Raw genomic sequence first — 18005 nt, 5'->3', positions numbered from 1 at the left:
CTGGATTTGTAACACCTGGGTTTTAGTCTCCGCGTGACAGATGACTCATTACTTCTAGGTATACAGGAAATTAGCTGGAGCATCTAGTTTTCACTTCCTATGATGAATGGACTAAGGGCTGGGTTCTACTAATAATGTCAGGGGTTTGGCAGATGATCTGCTTAAACGGTTAACACATCTGTGGTTCTCTGAATATTGCTGTGAATACTTGAACATTTCATTACAAGTCAAGATTTTAAGGAAATTAATGCTGATTCCCACATGGTGGAAAACAAACTCTGAAGTGACTTTGGATTTAGCCTTGACATAAATGCAAAACCGGGTTTCTACAGAAAAGAAAGAATTAAAGCATGATCTCCGGGAGAAAGGCACAGCACTACCACTTCACATGGGACATCAAAGGTCATTTTTGTGTCATTATGGTTTCTAAGCCCTATATGAAACTGTCCAAATATACAAAGCTCAGGAAACTATTAGCAACATAAGGTGTAAAGTCAAAGGAGTTATTACACTGCAGAGAGACCAGGGATCCTCTGGAGACCAACTGGCCCAAGCCAGAAGTCTCCACAAGAGACTGCAGGAGCAGCCCGCCTGCCCTGGCCCAGGGCGGGTACTCTCCTCGCCTCGGCCCCCACTGCAGTGGCTCTCCTGACATCTCTGTAGTCCTCAGTGTAACCCAGCGGCCTCTTCTGAAGAGGTGTGTCACCTGCTTCCCAAAGGAAACGACTGCCCGGCTCAGGGGTCAGCACCAGCTGTTAGTGGTCCCGGAAACAGAGCTGATACTCCACTGCTTTGTGATGGCCTTGGGGACAACTTGCATTAGCAGCTAAGAACTTAAGATGACAAAATACAGCTTTCCTTTATTTCCTGCACATCAAATTCCATTATGTATTCTTGATTTGCCTTGAAGCAGTATGTTTGTTGCTTGGCTTCAGTGAAAATATATTGCCTTTTTATTTGCCCTATTTATAAATGCAATAGCACATCTTTTTCTTGCTTTGACCAGGGTTTCCCTCAAGAATGAACAGGCATAATTCTGCATAAAACCTAGATCTGAATGTTGTCATCTCATAAAAACATCTGTTGGTACCTCCCTCAAGATCTTGCTCCACTTGACCTAAGGGCATGAGCTGCAGCCTACAACTAGGTTCCAGCACCTGCCGCAGAAAACTGTGGCGGGACAGAGCCAGGAGGAAGCAACACCCACCCCAGCCAGGCCCTCTGTTTCCAGTTGGGTGACTTGATTTTTCCCCATTAGGGAGAGGGCAAGAAAATAAGCTTTACATTTAAAAGGCTGGAATAAAAATAGAAACACACAGTCTTCCTTCACTGGACCCACCTCACTTCCTGGGCTGAGATTAATTCACCAGGACATACCCATTGTGTTGTGGATCCACAGCGTCCAGCATTTCACAATCAAAGAGTCCCGGTAACTCAGAGAGGGCTAGGGGGTCGTAGCTGGAGGGATTCTCTTGCAGTCCAGAGCTCCTGGGACAGTCTGTCCCTGGGAGGCTGCTCTGTTGGGCCCCGTCCACGGGATACTGACAGGCAGCGGGGTAGTCTGGCACAGGAGCAGCAGCACTGGGCAGCTCGCAAGTCTGATAGGAGAACTGTAAGGGCGCTGTAGCAGCTCCTGGCTGTTGTGGTGGCGGTGGCGGTGGCGGAGGTGGTGGCTGTGGCGTGGAGGGCAAGGGCTGCAGCTGCATCTCCTGGTACTGGCTGAGAAAAGGGCTGTATTGCATTTGCTCGGAAGAAGGCTCCAGGACGGGACTCAGGGGCTGGGTCAGGCTGAACGGTGGGGGCTGCTGGGATGGTGGCGGAGTCTCCTGGTGGGGCAGGGGCAGCTGCTGACTTGGCTGTGGGTAGGATCTCTCTGCTATCTGCATCTGATTAAAATATGCCTGCAGCTGAGACTGCTTCTGGAGGAAGAGCCGTTTCTGCTGGAGCCTAAAGTGACACATCAGAAGGAAGAGTCACATGACGGCAGTTTGAACATACACAGGGACTTCCAAAACTTCATGGAAAAATGGAATTAAACAGCAAATTTATTTTAGTGCAAAAAGTATCTGAAATCCATCCATACAAAAAGCCTTCAAAAACTTCATGGAAAATTTGTATTATGAAACAAACATGCATGAATCTCAAAAATGTTTATGCCCAAATAAACCTAACTGTTTTTTCCCAAACCAAGCTGTTTTTGAAATGCTCCCGTGAATGCAAGCCGGGCACCTTCAGGCCCCACTCCTCTCCTTCCCATGAAAGGAAAGGGTGAGCGGGAGTAGGAACCAGTCAGACTGGGTTTCTTAAACTTCATCTCATGTTTTGTTCCCTCTGGTTCTGACTGACCCCTCAGTGCTAACCTGAGCACAAAGGCATTTTCTCTAAGACTTTTTTTCCGCATAAAGTTAGAGGCTGATTTCCCACCCATGGTGGGCAGTGGTCAGGCGATGAGGCCTAGACCTCTGCAGGTCGATGGATTCGGGGAATTCTGTCTTGGCCAAGCTGCTTCAGGTGAGGCCTGGGGACGTTCTCTGTGGTCTGACTTAAATTGCCTGAGGCCACTGCTTCTGACCGCTCAGGTCTGGTCCTATCCCAAAGAGGAACCGATGGAAGAAAAGGAAATCAATGCACATTTTAAGGCCATTTACACCTGACGAGCCCAAACTCCATGGACCCAGAATATCCTCACAGCAATCACGCTTGAGAAGCCTGTGGGCCTGGCATCAAAGCCTGCTTTCCGGGTGGATGTAAGCACGAGGGGCAAAGGATAACACATGCAGCAGTCTCCAAGCTTCCACAAAAGGAAGCGACTTTTTCGGCCAGAGGCCCTCTCACCTGTGTTCCTGCAGCTGCTGTTCAAGGCTCCGTGGTGGTTCTTTACAATAAAGCGGACAGGTGTTCTGAGCCTTTGACAGGAGGCCGGGCTTCTGGAAGAGCGGAGAAACAACACAATCGTGACAACATGCTGTCATGAACACTCAGTCATCAGACTGCTTCTGCCTGGACTGTGAATCCAATTGTGCCCTCCAGAGCCCATACGGGATGAAGAGACTGGCACCTGCCCATCAAGACCCTGGGAGAGGGCCGGGCCAGCAGGTGTGGGCTGCCTCAGATCTAGCACACTAGTTTTCCACTTCTGAAACTCCTCGGATTGTGTGAGAGGGGCCGGTGCCATGGCTCACTTGGCTAATCCTCTGCCTGTGGTGCTGGCATCCCATATGGGCTCTGGGTTCTAGTCCTGGTTGCTCCTCTTCTGGTCCAGCTCTCTGCTGTGGCCCGGGAGGGCAGCGGAGGATGGCCCAAGTGCTTGGGCTCCTGCACCCGCATGGGAGACCGAGAAGAAGCACCTGGCTCCTGGCTTCGGATCGGCGTAGCTCTGGCCATAGCGGCCATTTGGGGAGTGAACCAATGGAAGGAAGACCTTTTTCTCTGTCTCTGTCTCTCTCTCTCACTAAACTCTATCTGTTAAAAAAAAAAAAAAAAAAAAAAAGAGAGAGAGAGAGAGAAAAGTAGAGTTAAATTTGGTAACAAGGCCCTGGCACCTGCTGAATGCATGATGAATTCTTTATGGGATCTGTGTGTGTTATATATCTTTAAAGATGTTCATGCTCCAGTGTAGAGGACTCAAAACTTTGTGGTTATGAGATTTTGATTTCTATATTATTCATTAAGAGTTTGTTTAGGGGGCTGGTGCTGTGGTGTAGTAGGTTAAGCCTCTGCCTGCAACACTGGCATCCAATATGGGTGGCAGTTTGAGTACTGGCTGCTCCACTTCTGCATCAAGCTCCCTGTAATGGCCTGGGAAGGCTGTGGAAGATGGCCCAAGTGCTTGGGTTCCTGCACCCACGTGGGAGACCCGGAAGAAGCTCCTGGCTCTTGGCTTCTGATGGGCCCAGCTCTGGTCATTGTGGCCATCTGGGAAGTGAACCAGTGGATGGAAGATTCTCTCTTTCTGTAACTCTGCCTCGCAAATAAATAAATCTTAACAAAGAAGCCAGGTCTCCCATTCTTACCACTCAGTGTCTCCCAGGGCCTGAGGACAAATGCTTTCCCACTGCCGGCACAGACCCTAACATGTTTCTAGAAGTGCCGAGTCAAACCTACCTGCCTACACAGAGGGAAAGAGCCACCCTAACTAAATGCCAGGCCTGCCAGGCCAAGCAGGTTTCGGCCGTGCAGAAGCAGGTGCTGGATGAACAAAGTGAGCCGAGCAACAAGGGGGAGGGTCCCACCTGGAGTCTGTGCGGCAGGTACTGGGTCTCCAGGCTTTGCCGCTGGGAAAGCTGATGCACACTGGGAGGCAGCGGCGGCACGCTTTCCTGCTGCTGAGGACCGTCCTCCTGAGAAGCAAGAGGGTGACACCTGTGCTTAACTCGCCACGTGCAAAATGTTCCCATGCTCAGTGTAAGTGCTTCTGCAGTGTCCAAGAGAAATCCTAACTGTGAGACATAACACTCCAAGTCTTGACTACTACAATATCCCTGATGCACTAAAAACAGACCCCAAATAAAAAGGATTGGAAAAATAGCACTGCTTACTGTATTTTTAGCATGAATAATAATGTGACAAATCACATCACAAGTAGTGGCAAGAAGCTTCTCCTTTGGGTGACTGACGTGGATTCTTTTGTGTGGGTGTGGGTGGTGCAGGGGAGTTCAAGGGAGACTATGAGTCACCCACATACGGCTGGCTGGCGGGTGTCTGGGCCTCTAGTGGACACTTGGAGGAGCCTGGCTGGCTGTGTCAGTGGCAGGTGGTGGCAACAAGGAAAGCTTTCTGGTGTGGGTTTCCCAGAAGCACCTGCCTGCCCAAGACGGCAGGGAGCGCTCTGCGTGAACACAGTGCACGCTCACGCTCTCCTCTCCGAGCCATCGTGGGAAGAGCTCGGGACACCCACCTGAGGGCAGCTGCTGGCCAGGTCCTGGAGCTGAGGCGTGGCTGAGGCCAAGCTCGGGTCTGTCTCTGGTCCCATGTGTTCATACAGCAACTGCACTTTGTTCAGTTCTAGAATTCCTTTGGTTCTAGCCAGATTCTGAAGATGCTGTCTAAATGCTACAATTCCTGAAAGACAGTACAAAGACCAGCAGTTCAGATAAAACACAAGGCCTGTTGGTGCTCACTTTGACGAGGTGACAACTGCCCCCTCCCCCCTCCCACAGTCCTGTGACATTCAGGGCTTGAAAGGCCGGGGAGAAAGCTGTCACCTTGAGTGAGGGAGGTGTCTGACGCCCGGCGGCCCTCCCTGAAGCTCACTGGCGACCTGTTGTGGGCCTCTCGCTTCTGGGCACTCAGGGCTTGCATGGCCGGGTTGGTGGGCCTCAGGCTGATGAAGGGAGACGGCATACGGGCTGAGGGCTGATTGGCTAACATGATGTCCTTCAGGGAAGGGTTGTCCTCCAGAAAGTTCAGGTCCCTCTGAACAGACCCCATATCATACTCCGAGTCCACGCTGTCAAGGGAGGGGTTGTCACTCACGGAGAAGATTTTCCCTTTTAGAGAAAACAAAGCACATGAAACCAACAGCAGCAGCATCTGAACAGGGCACAAGCGCCCCAAGACAGCCACATGTCCTTCAATTCACAGCAGACGTCTTTTTAGAACCGTTTAATCATCTTGAGATTCTGTGGGGGAAACATTCTAGAAGCTGCACCCATAAGATCTCTGCTCCCAAAGAGCCAGAATCCCTGATGAATCACACGCCACTCGGATGACTCCTAGGAGTTACGTGGGACTCAGAGACATTTCATTTCCGTCTGTGGCTGCTGAGCAGGCCTTGTCTTGGAGCCTGCTGAAGCTGCTCCGTAAGGGGAGCCACAGACTAAAGTCTGGGCACTGCCGGGATCATCCCCACTCCGTGGTGCCTGGAGTACGAGATAGTGCTGTGTGTTGGTAAAATGGCACAGTCTTATCTACGGCGCAATCTGCACCCTGACACCATCCTAGGCTCTAGCCCCCGCCGCCATGGCTGGAAGCCAGGTGGTCACATGGCCCAACCACAGGTGTCAGCTCCACCCCTACCCTAATGGGATTCGCTGCTTCTACTTCCCTGCCCACCCCCTGGCAAAGGTGTAACAGAACCTGTTCCTGAACACATGGCTCTCTCTCCCTGTCTTTCTTTCGCTCTCTTTTCCTTCTTTACTCCTTCCTTCCGGTCTGTCGGGTTTCCCCCACCAATAAACCCTTCCCCTTACTCTGGTGTAGGGTGTGTTTTGTGGCGGCCTTACACTGAAGCTTAGCCTGGTGCACCTCTGCGGTCATACCTGTCCCAGGCAACACCACCAGCTGATTGGTCACTTCTGACAGCGTGTGTCGTCTCTGCCCGCTGCGTGTAGACTGAAATGCTTCAAAGGCATGGCCGGGGTCTTCTTCAGCCTCTCCTTCTGTCTCCAGCCCTTCGTCGATGGAGGTCTCCATCACATTGCTGGGCAGTGACTGGCATCCCTTCCTCACCAGGACGGGAGGCACGGGGTCAAGCAGACAGCCGTTCACCTGTATGTCAGGGGTGTGAGAGGAAGCCATCAGCTGCGGCTCTGCTGACACACCCGGAAAACCCACAAAGGAAAAAAGTGCCATGTCTCGTAGCAAATGAGAAATTAAGTAAAAATATTACAGATGTACCCAGGTTAGAAGTTCAGGCAAATCAACCACAGCACTCAGGGGCAGAGGAAGCTCATTAGGACCCGAATAGGCACTGCCACCCAGGTTCTCGTTACCGAGTCACTGTTACTACACTAAACAACTTTTTAGTGGTTTCCAGATGGACAGGGGTCTATTAGCTCAGGGCTTACCAGTTACAGCTTTTAAATAAGGGAATTGAAGAGGGATAGGATGGGATCTTTTGTTTTTTTCTTCAAACTACACGGCTCACAGCTAAGAGCAGACATCAACATTCTTCTAACATCCAACCACAGAACAGACTAGAAGCTTCTAAACATACTTTTATGTTTGTAAGTACCTGCCCATTTGATTTAATCTTTAATTGGTCTTATGTGCCTGAGGAATGGAAAGTATGAATTCTTTGAAGACGGACTGATACCACAAAAAGGACTGAAAGAAAAAAAAATTCAAATGGCAAACAGCCAGAGTCTTCCATTATAGAATAACAATGACTCACAGGCCCCAAATTCCAGCAGAGGTTAATAGGCCCCAACGCACAGAACTTGCTCCTCTGCCGCACATTCAGAACCCACAGTTCCTACTCAGAAGGACTAGCGCAGCTCCCGGGCCGCACTCCACCCCGCAGGGCAGCTGCCCAGCAAAGCACCGCACAGTAGGCAGCAAGAGCACACAGAAGGGAGCTGTGATCGTGAGTCTTTCTGGCTGGTCCAAGTCCCAGCGAGGAGGCACTTATTTACCTCATTACCTTAACTATTCCCCTATGGAAGTCAATGCATTTTCTCCTGTGAATAGATGCTCAGGAACAGCCAGTCACGAGACGCTCAGCTCACTTACACCTGGAGTACACTAGGTAGAGCTGTTGTTTCTTTGGGAAGCAGGGGAAGCTCATGCATGTGAGAGGTGATGCGGGCATCCCCGTGCCAGACACAGGATACTTTCCTCTTATGGCAAGCAAGCTGACAGCCCCGCAAGGCCCTTTATTTGGAGAGGAAACCATGAGTGACTCAGATCTTTGTTTGCATGGGGGAGGGGATGGTTACTCATAAAAACTGTTCTGGGGCTAGAGCCATTACTCCCATCAGGTGGCTAAGGCAGGAGAAGGTTTTAAAGTGATGAGTGGTCTTTAAAGGAGTGGCAAATGCTTTCTTCCCAGATAAGACCAATCTGCCCCGAGGCACCAGAAAACAAAACTTTAAGATCTGGCCTGCGATTCTGATCCTCTCCTTGGCCCTTCCCTTGCTAACATTTTCTTCCTTTTGGGCTATACTTTATAGTTATCTTGCAGGACAGAATGGCCTTGTGAGAAGTTATATTACCCTGGATTCCTTAGCTGTTGACTAATATAGTTTTCCAAGGCTAGTCAGGGAAGATTTAGAAATGAATAAAGCAACAGGGAAAAGAATGTCACAAGTAATTATCTACTGAGCATCTTTACACCCACAGCCTCAGCTGAAATCTTAGCAGACATTCCTACAGTGTACAGCACACAAACAGGCTTTTTCCCCCTTAACAGAGAAAAACACCTTTTTTTCTGAATCACTCAGAATCCCCTGCTGTCCCCAGAATTTATAAGTTTACTGAAGTTACCAGTTAATGAATGTCTCCTCATTCAGACCACAAGAGGAATGGCTCTCCTCCCAGGAAAGCTAGAAGGCAAGGATCTCAGTTCTCATCCACAGCAGCTGGCAGACAATGTCGCTGTCTGATGTGATCAGGAAAGCAGGGTGGGGACCACGCATGGTTAACAGGTGTGCACTTTTTCAGCCTTAAGTTCAGTTTTGTGGGCCAGCCCATCAGCAGGCCACCCTGGCCTGCCCATTTAACAGGGACTTGATTCAACAGCCTAAATTCAGTTCTAGCATTCTGTGACTGACCTATTGCGCTGATCTATCTAGATGACCTAAGCTGCTACAAAAAGATCTTATGCTCTCTCTAGGAACTAATCTAGGCTAACTATAAATTACAGCACTTCAAAATACAACGTGAGGGAAAGGTACATTTTCTGGTACATTGTTTTTATCTTGAGCTTCATTGATCACATCCCTTGTAGGAGACCATGGAGTGAACGTTTCAGAGACCCCACCACTGACTGAGAAAGCCCCTGAGTTTACCATCAGGACAAGAACTGGCTTGGGGAAGACTGATGGGCTGGATGCTTGTATCTCCCCTGTCTCCAATTCATCTGTTGAAGCCATACCCCCCAGGTGGCTGTATTTGAAGATGGGTCTCTAAGAGAGCAGGGATCCTATCTGACAGTAGTACCCTCAGGAGAGAGGGACACCAGAGAGCTTACACTGAGCCCGGCCTCAGGCACACAGGAACGGCCATGTGAGGACAGAAGCCACAATGAGAAGGTGGCCACCTGCCATCCAGAGAGAAGACCTTCCCCAGAAACAACTCAGCCTTGGTTCTGGACTTGCTGGACGCCACAGCTGCAGTACTTTGTTGTGGCAGCTGAACAGACTAACACAGCAGGCCAAAGCACACCCCCAGCCGGTGAGCGCGGAGGCCAGGAACGCGCCTCACTGAATTTGTACCCTAAGTGCCTGGCATCTCCTGAACTGCTGCAGGCTTTAACCTTAGCTCCATTCCTTACTAGGAGACATGCTTCTATCCAGCTCACTTTCTTTCATTTGTAACATGGGAAAAAGTTATTGTTTGGGAGATTAAGATAATTTATAAAAAATAGCATTCTGAGGGCCAGCACTACTGCGTAGTGGATAAAGCCATTTAGAGTCCCCGCTGTTTCATTTCCGATCCAGCTCTCTGCTATGGCCTGGGAAAGCAGTAGAAGATGGCCCAGGTGCTTGGGCCCCACAAGAAGCTCCTGGCTCTTGGCTTCAAATCGGCCCAGCTCTGGCCATTGTGGCCATTTGGAGAGTGAACCAGTGAATGGAAAACACATCCATCTCTCTCTCTCTCTCTTCCCCTCAACCCCCCGGCTCCGCCTCTCTGTAACTCTGCCTTTCAAATAAATGAATAAATCTTTTTTTTTTAAAAAGAACCAAACCAGCACTCTTAATATTAGGTATGTAATATATTTTAATTAATTATTATCTGACCGAAGGGAATGCTTTATAATGAAATTTTTAAAAGCATGGGAGAACTACCACACTTCCTTTTAAAGTATTTTTATCATCTTGAGGCAAACTAAAATCAACAAATTGCCAGGCCAAGAAGCAAAGCACTGCATTTTCTGTTCTAGAAATTTATGTTAAAGAAATAATCAGAGGTAGAGTCAGAGATTTAGATAAGAATATTTACCTTCAGCATATATAACGGTGCTTCTTTCTTTCTTTTTTTTTTTTTTTTTTTTTTGGACAGGCAGAGTGGGCAGTCAGAGAGAGAGAGAGACAGAGAGAAAGGTCTTCCTTTTTGCTGTTGGTTCACCCTCCAATGGCCGCTGCGGCCGGCGCATCACGCTGATCCGAAGGCAGGAGCCAGGTGCTTCTCCTGGTCTCCCATGTGGGTGCAGGGCCCAAGCACCTGGGCCATCCTCCACTGCACTCCCTGGCCACAGCAGAGGGCTGGCCTGGAAGAGGGGCAATGGGACAGAATCCTGCGCCCTGACCAGGACTAGAACCTGGTGTGCCGGTGCCACAAGGCGGAGGATTAGCCTACTGAGCCACAGCGCCGGCACCTTCAGCATATATAAAGATGTGAAAAAAATCTGGAGTATGTGATGTCCAACAACAGGAGAGCAGTGAGGCGGGGTGCATTCTGGTGCAACAGTTAAGGCAGCTAGCTGCTCAGACTCACACTTTGAACGAACATTTCAGAAATGGAGAAAATGCTCATGATATCATATGTAAAGCAAGACACAAAATGACACACAATAGAATACAACTTTGTTCTAAAAAACTGAACTACCTATTGAGACACTTTATGCTTACCTGGCTGCCAACATCTCTAATAACATTTGGGTCATGGAATTATGGATAAATAAATTTTTCCTTCTCTGAATTTTTCATGTGTGATTATTATTGGCTTCATTTTTTCAGTTTTAAATTACAATTTGTAAAATATTAGATTTCAGAAATAAAAGTGCAGGGCCAGAGATGAGGTGTGATTGATAAATTCTCCACCTGAGACCCCAGCATCCCATGTGGGCACTGGTTTGAGTCCCAGCTGCTCCACTTCTGATCCAGCTCCCTGCTAGTGCACCTTGGAAAAGCAGCGGAAGATGATCCAAGTGTTTGGGCCCCTGCCACCCACGTGGGAGACCCAGATGAAGTTCCTGACTCCTGCCTTCAGCCTGGCCCAGCATCGGTTATTGCAGCCACCTAGGGAATGAACCAGCAGATGAAAGACCTCTCTCTCTCACTTCAACTTTCAAAATAAATACATCTTAAAAAAAAAAAAAAAAGGGCAGCAAAACACATAGCTGTGATGCATTCATTCAGAAAACAGGTGAGTATATTGCATAAATACATAAAAAAGCAGTAAGAACAAAGAAGGAGCTGCTCATCTAGCAGTTTTTCTGTGTACATTTATCTATGGGCCCCAAACAAAGAGGCAGTGGGTAGGGAAAAGGGACACAAATGACATGGTCCCCAGTTAAGTCCAGCGGTCATCTGTGGCCTGGCTGCTTGTCAGGCTGGCACTTGCCAGTGTGGGTGGCCAGTTCCAGCATGGCGCTGTTCTTCCCATGAATGCAAATAAACCATCTAGCTACTGACTATAACTTTCGCAAAATCATTCATTTCCCGTCTGTTTCCTAGTTACGGTAACAATCACAAGCTTTAAAAATAGCTTGCCCTATATAATACAGCAGACAGCGCCCAATCTGTGTTTCAGGCCTGATGCCCTCACAGACAAGCCTTTAGCAGACAACATTTAAATTTTTTGAGGGAATTAGATCTTCGACATAAATGAATTATGTTGCCCTAATTTATGTCTTATTTTCTGAGTGGGAATGCAGTAGTAATTTATGAGGTTATTTAACATACTAGGCAACCACAGGCAGACAAAACAGACTGTCCACAGGAAGTGGTCTCGTCCACAGGGCACGGACACTAACCACTTGTGGCCAGCAACCCGGCTGAATGACTGCTTGTGGCAGCCTGGCTCCTGGCTTTGCGCGAGCTAAACTCATCATTCATCTTCTGAATCTGCCCAACCTCCAGAGTCCCCAGTTTCTGAAAATAACGCTCACTTCCCAGTCAGCTCAAAGTCTTGTTGCCTGTTCGGACTCACTTGCTTCAGAGCCCGATATTCTATCAATTTTATCTAAACCTGTCACTGATGTCATTCCCTCCTGTCCAGTCCCATGACTGCTCTCATTATCTCTCCATTTTCCTTGTCACAAGTCTCTCCCCTATCGAATGCCTGCTAGGCATCCATCCAGCTAATTTTCTGAAGCACACATGGATCAAAGTCATTTCCTAGACGTGGAACATTGTTTCCATTCCTACTTAAACATGTCCCCACCGTGAGAGCAGGATCGAATTGCTTGGCTTGCCATTCACAACTAGTTTGTTCAGATTTACTATTATTGTTTTGACTATTTGTTTGAAAGGCAGAGCAAGACACACATGCACACGCACACACACAGAGAATATGAATATCTTCCATCAGCTTGTTCACTCTTCACTCCCCAAATGGCTATAACATCCATGTTTGAGTTAGGCCAAGGCTAGGAGCCAAGAACTCCATCCTGGTTTCCCTCAAGGGCGGCAGGGACCACTCTATGCTGCTCTCCCAGGAGTGTTATCTGGGAACAGGACTGAAGGTGGAGTAGCTAAGACTCAAACCAGCACTCAGATATGGGATGCTGGCATTACAAGTGGCAGCTTAACCCACCAAGCACAACACTGGCCCCTGTTTACCTGTATACCACAGTTTCCCTTTAGATGCCCTTTGACTCGGGCAAACTAAACCACTGCCCTTACTGAGATGAACCCAGGCTTTCCTAACATTTGATTTCCCTCAAGTTTTTCCCTCCACTGAAGATCCCCCACCCCAGCTTCCACTCACCCTGGTTCTACCCACCTCTTGGTTCCCAGATCTGACAGCTGGCCTTCAGACCTTCCTGATCAGGTAACTAAAAGCAACTTCCCCTGCCTCCTCCTAGTCTTTGATTTATACTTCTTTCAGAACCCAATCATATTTTATCCCTCATCAATTTAATAAAGTACCCCATATGCTGTCTTTAACTATGTATAATGTTTCTTCTGCTAAACCATAGCCCAACAGTCTGTGAGGCAGAGTTCAAGTATGACTCATCTTGTTACCTAAAGAGGCTAAAACAACAGGAAAGGAATATTTACCAATTATCTCTAACTGGACCAAAACTTTACATACATTATTTCAATTAATCATCACAACAGTGATAAAATTGTTATTCTCATTTTGCACAAGTGAGAACTGCATCTGTCACCTTGTCCAAGTTTACACAGGCAGTAAGAGCAGAGTTTGAGCACATGCCAAGACCTGCAGCCTTTTCTGACACTTTGCTACCCAGCAATGATTCTGTGCACATCACTCAGTGCTAGGCATCTGCAGCACATGTTAAAGTTAAACAAATACCCACCCAATCAGAGAAGCTCATCTTCTGTATCTGAAAAGCCAATTCTATGCAGTACATCAATGCAGATTTATCCCCCTCAAGCATGTGCAAACTAGACAAAGACGGTTAACTGATCAAAAAAGATGGCCCAGCATTTTGTAGCTGCTGTACCCTGGGCGGAAAAGAGGTAATAATAACAATACAGACAAAGTCCAATTCAGCACAGTAGTGTACTTTTCATTTTCAGAGCTGTAATTTGGTAGGGGAAAAAAAAAAACACCCCACACACTTATGTGGCATTTAGTTATGTAAAGAGAGAAGGAACTGGATATGGAAGGAGAGAGGCTTTTGAGAAAGAAGCACACTGGAAGTCTGACTTACATTACTAACAGTCATATGATAAATCTCAATGACAGTTTGGCCCTAGAGATTTTTCTCAGATTCTTCACAAAAACAACAATCTTAAGTGACTTGAGAAAAAGATGAGGCTCAACAAAGGCCAAGCAGCCCAACCACAGTTCTGTGGGCCATCCTGCAAGTCCTAGTCTCCCATATGTCAGTACCTTTGGCGTGTCGACACACTCCTCTTCCATAAATGCTGCTTCCGCCTGACAGCCGGATGCCGGAAAGGAAAAGGCCTCCACATTGGAAGCCTGTGGGAGGAGCGTGGATCGCATCAGCCTCATGTTCGGTGAATGCACGCTCACTGGGATTCCCACGGTTTGAGCCTGTAAATATGACAAGAGGAGACACGCTGCGAATGTTAATACTTTCTCTATAAACATATACAGTTCTTAGAATAAAATAATTCTTCCTGGGGCAATTAAAATCTAAATGGCAATTTATCAGAAATTCCAGACAAGATCTAATGAAATATATGTATAGTACAGGTATCAGTTTGAAGCATGCTTGGCAGTTAGTTACCCTAAAACAGGTTGTACAGAATTTCATTCTTGTCCCACGATGAGGTTCCCCACTTTCACGCAGGTGAAAGTGCAAGAAGGCCAGTCTTTAGAAGAGATTGAGGGATGCTCTTTGTTTTAATTTATAAACATATATTGGCTCTTTATAGGCAAAGGATCTTCAAAGAGATCATGGACAATGTGTATTATGAAAAACTACAGATTTCAAAATATTTTTACAGCAAAATCAACTTTTTAAATTCTGCTTTCCACCAAGTTTTTAAAGTGCCTCATATATTATACAACTTGGAAATATAAAGAAAAGTCTCTGTTCTTTGGAGCTCAAAATTGAACCAGAGATACACGGACACCCAAAACTGACTACAGTACAAATCACATTGAAGTATAAGTACTTCAACTTTCTCTCTGCCCTTTTTGGGGTATGGAGGGTACAAGGGTATGAGATGGTATGCATTTCTTGGCAAAGATATAGGAAAAGGAACAAAAGAGAAGTGGTAGTGGTGTCCTCCTTCCCCTGAGGAGACACACAGCCTGCTGGCCCCATGGGAAGAAGGGACACTTGTGGCTGAGAAAGTTAGACTCCACTAGTCAGTCTTCCATAGCAAGTTCCTGATGGTATTTAGTCCCTTATTTATAGCTCCTTTTAAGTACCTAAGTAAACAAGCACCACAAACTCTTCCTTCAAAAAATCATTTGGAGTTTATCTCCTCTACCCTGTGATCCTTGGTACCTTGCAAATACTATGGATAGTTCATAGAAGTTGAATCATATGGTGTGGGCATTATAGCATGGTGGGTTAAGCTTGGGATACCTGCAGTCCAAGTCAGATTGCACATTTCAGTCTTGGTTGATTGCTTTGCTTAACATACAGATTCCTAGGGCTGGTGCTGTGGTTCAGTGGGTTAAAGCCCAGGTCTGCAGTGCCAGCATCCCATATGGGCACTGGTTCAAGTCCCAGATGCTCCACTTCTGATCTAGCTCATTGCTATGGCCTGGGAAAGCAGTAGAAGATGGCCCAAATGCTTGAGCCCCTGTAACCATGTGGGAGACCTGGAAGAAGCTCCAGGCTCCTGGCTTCAGATTGGTCCAGCTCCAGCCGTTGTGGCCTTTTGGGGACTGAACCAGTGGATAGAAGACCTTTCTCTGTCTCTGCCTCTCAAAAAAAAAAAAAAAAAAAAAGATACAGGTCCCTGGGTCAGCTTTGTGTCCTAGTGGGTTAGACAGCCACCTATAATGCCAGCATGCTATATGGGCATCAGTTTGAGTCCCAGCTGTTCCAGTTCCAATTCAGCTTCCTGCTAATGGCCTGGAAAAAGTTGTGGAAGAAGGCCCAAGTGCTTGGGCTCCTGCACACACGTAAGAGACCCAGATGAAGCTCCTGGCTTGGCCTGGCTCAGCCCTGGTCATTGCAGCCATCTCAAGAACCAGTGGAGCCGGCACCGCGGCTCACTAGGCTAATCCTCCGCCTTGCGGCGCCAGCACACCGGGTTCTAGTCCCGGTCGGGGCGCCGGATTCTGTCCCGGCTGCCCCTCTTCCAGGCCAGCTCTCTGCTGTGGCCCGGGAGTGCAGTGGAGGATGGCCCAAGTGCTTGGGCCCTGCACCCGCATGGGAGACCAGGAAAAGCACCTGGCTCCTGCCTTCGGATCAGCGCGGTGCTCCTTGTGTAAGAATAGTCTAAGACAGCACCTGAAGAAGATAGCCTGAAAATGAGATGCCAACATGACAACAATCTGCGGACCCCTTCCGGTCCCTGCCTCTTGCTAGCTCTGGCTCTGTAAATGGCAGGGCTGTGCAGTGCCAGATTAGCACAGCACATTCTCCTCGACCACTTTTACATCTGACCTGGAGTACAACAGCTGACTGCGAACTTGGTAAGGACAGAGGAATAACGTGTTTTGTTGTGACAATCACTTCCTAGGAAATGGGATGATAGGTTTTAGGCACGGACTAAACATATCTTTTTGGAACAAGGGAGGGTATAAATATCAAATGCCATGACAGCACTATGGAGCTGATTAGAGACTATGTTATTGAAATAAACTATAGATTAATATCCAAGTAAGCAGATATTATTAGATTCAAGAATAGCAATAAACAATGATCATACCCAACAAGCTGTGATCACTGTTTAGACCATATGTTTATGCTGTGAATCTCTGCCTCCGAATATGTGTTTTCCAGAACCAGTGAAGTGAAAATAATGTACCTTCCCATGGGAAAATTGTTACTGTTTCAATAGGCAAATAGCTGTCACACACTGGATGTGTCCTTCCCAAATTTCTAAGTTGAAGCCCTCACCCTCAATGTGACTATTTTTGGAGACAGACCCTGTATGAAGATAACGTTTAACGTCATAAGGATCCCCTGATTCTCTAGGGCTGGTATCCTTATAAAAAGAGGAAGAGCTCCCAGAGATCTTTTTCACTCCAACTCACATAGAGGAAAAGCCGTGTGAGGACACAGTATGAGGGCCGCCACCTACAGGCCAGGAAGACAGCACTTTCCAGAAAACCTTGACGGCACCCTGATCTTGCTTTTGTAGCCTCCAGAACTACGAGGAAATAATTTCTACAGTTTAGGCCACTAGTCTGTGGCATTTTGTTACAGCAGCCCTACATATAATACATTTTCCTCTAGCTGTAGAAGACAACCTCTAGTGGGTAATTAAGAAACTGGGATGATTGTTTCATTTTTGTCTGCACATACTGGTGGAAAATTGGAGTGGAAGAACTGTTAAAACTAGTGGTTAGAGGAGCCAGCATCGTGGTGCAGCAGGTAAAGTTGCCGCCTGCAGTGCCGGCATCCCACATGGGCACCGATTTGAGTCCAGGCTGCTCCACTTCCAATCCATTCCCTGCTTATGGCCTGGGGAAACAGTGGAAGATGGCCCAAGTGTTTGGGACCCTGAAACCCCTGTGGGAGACCTGGAAGAAGTTCCTGGCTCCTGGTTTCAGCCTGCCTTTTTGGGCCAGGCCATCTGGGGAAAGAACCAGTGGATGGAAGATTCCTTTCTGTCTCTCTCTTGCTCTCTGTAACTCTTTTAAAAATAAATAAATAAATCTTAAAAAAAAAAAAGTGGTTAGATTTCATGAGAAAAAGGCATGACATTTTCTAAATGGATCTAAGATGGGATTCTACTGTCTTCTAGATAATAACAGGTGATTTTTCACTAGTTGACAAACTCCTTAATGGCAGGGATTATTTCCTGGGTACCTCTGAGGCCACAGTGGCTGGGACTGTGCCTGGCATGTAAGTCCTCTGCTGAACTGAACTGGTGGTCCAGGTTAACTAATTTTATCTTGGTAGCCATCTTATGTAGTAGTTATGACTATTTCCATTTTATGTTGTAGGACACAGGCGCTCAAGAGATGCTGCCGTGCCTGACGTCACTCAGCTCCATAAGGAACTCCAGGTCTGTGTAACTCCACAGTTCATGTGGTTCTTGTAATAAATTATGTTGTTTCCTCAAGTTATTTTTTTTTAAAGATTTATTTATTTATTTATCTGAAAGAGTTATAGGGAGAGAAGGACAGACTGAAAGATCTTCCATTTGCTGGCCCACTCCGCACATGGCTGCAATGGCCAGAGCTGGGCTGGTCAGAAGCGAGGAACTCCTTCCAGGTCTCCCCTGTAGGCCATCCTTTCCTGCCTTCCCCAGTGCACCAGCAGGGAGCTGAATCTTTAGAAGTAGAGCAGCTGGGACTCGAACTGGCACCCATATGGGATGCCGGCACTGCAGACGGCAGCTTAACCTGCTGTGCCACAGTGCCAGCCCTGTTTCCTCAATTTCTTACTGCTGTATCAAGTAACAAGTGATTTGTCACTTAAAAAAAATTAGAACATAAAAGAATTAAAGTGAGAAAGTGCTTCTAAAAGCACATTTATATTCATAAAAACAGTGAAGTCAACTGTGTAATAAGTCCAATGCTAAAACTTTGGACGTGAAATCTCTGAA

General features: G+C 47.3%; 1 protein-coding gene across 5 annotated transcripts in view; it reads right to left on the bottom strand.

Annotated features, from left to right (window-relative positions):
• SIK2 (salt inducible kinase 2) overlaps positions 1 to 18005 on the bottom strand; it is a 149562-nt gene that overhangs the window by 4327 nt on the left and 127230 nt on the right. For 2 of the 5 annotated variants that reach the window (XM_070078045.1, XM_002708396.5), the window contains 7 exons: positions 13690 to 13854; positions 6261 to 6489; positions 5205 to 5489; positions 4898 to 5061; positions 4233 to 4340; positions 2836 to 2927; positions 1378 to 1947 (listed from right to left, as the gene is read on the bottom strand). In XM_070078045.1, coding sequence (XP_069934146.1) covers positions 1378 to 1947; positions 2836 to 2927; positions 4233 to 4340; positions 4898 to 5061; positions 5205 to 5489; positions 6261 to 6489; positions 13690 to 13854 — 1613 coding nt within the window. Of the gene's footprint in view, positions 1948 to 2027; positions 2588 to 2835; positions 2928 to 4232; positions 4341 to 4897; positions 5062 to 5204; positions 5490 to 6260; positions 6490 to 13689; positions 13855 to 18005 lie in introns of those variants that run through there. The other 3 variants (XM_051819608.2, XM_008261586.4, XM_008261575.4) reach the window with 3 other exon arrangements.

Source organism: Oryctolagus cuniculus, chromosome 1, assembly GCF_964237555.1.
Source record: "Oryctolagus cuniculus chromosome 1, mOryCun1.1, whole genome shotgun sequence".
NCBI classification, from domain to species: Eukaryota; Metazoa; Chordata; class Mammalia; order Lagomorpha; family Leporidae; genus Oryctolagus; species Oryctolagus cuniculus.
This window is presented reverse-complemented; position numbering and strand designations above follow the sequence as displayed.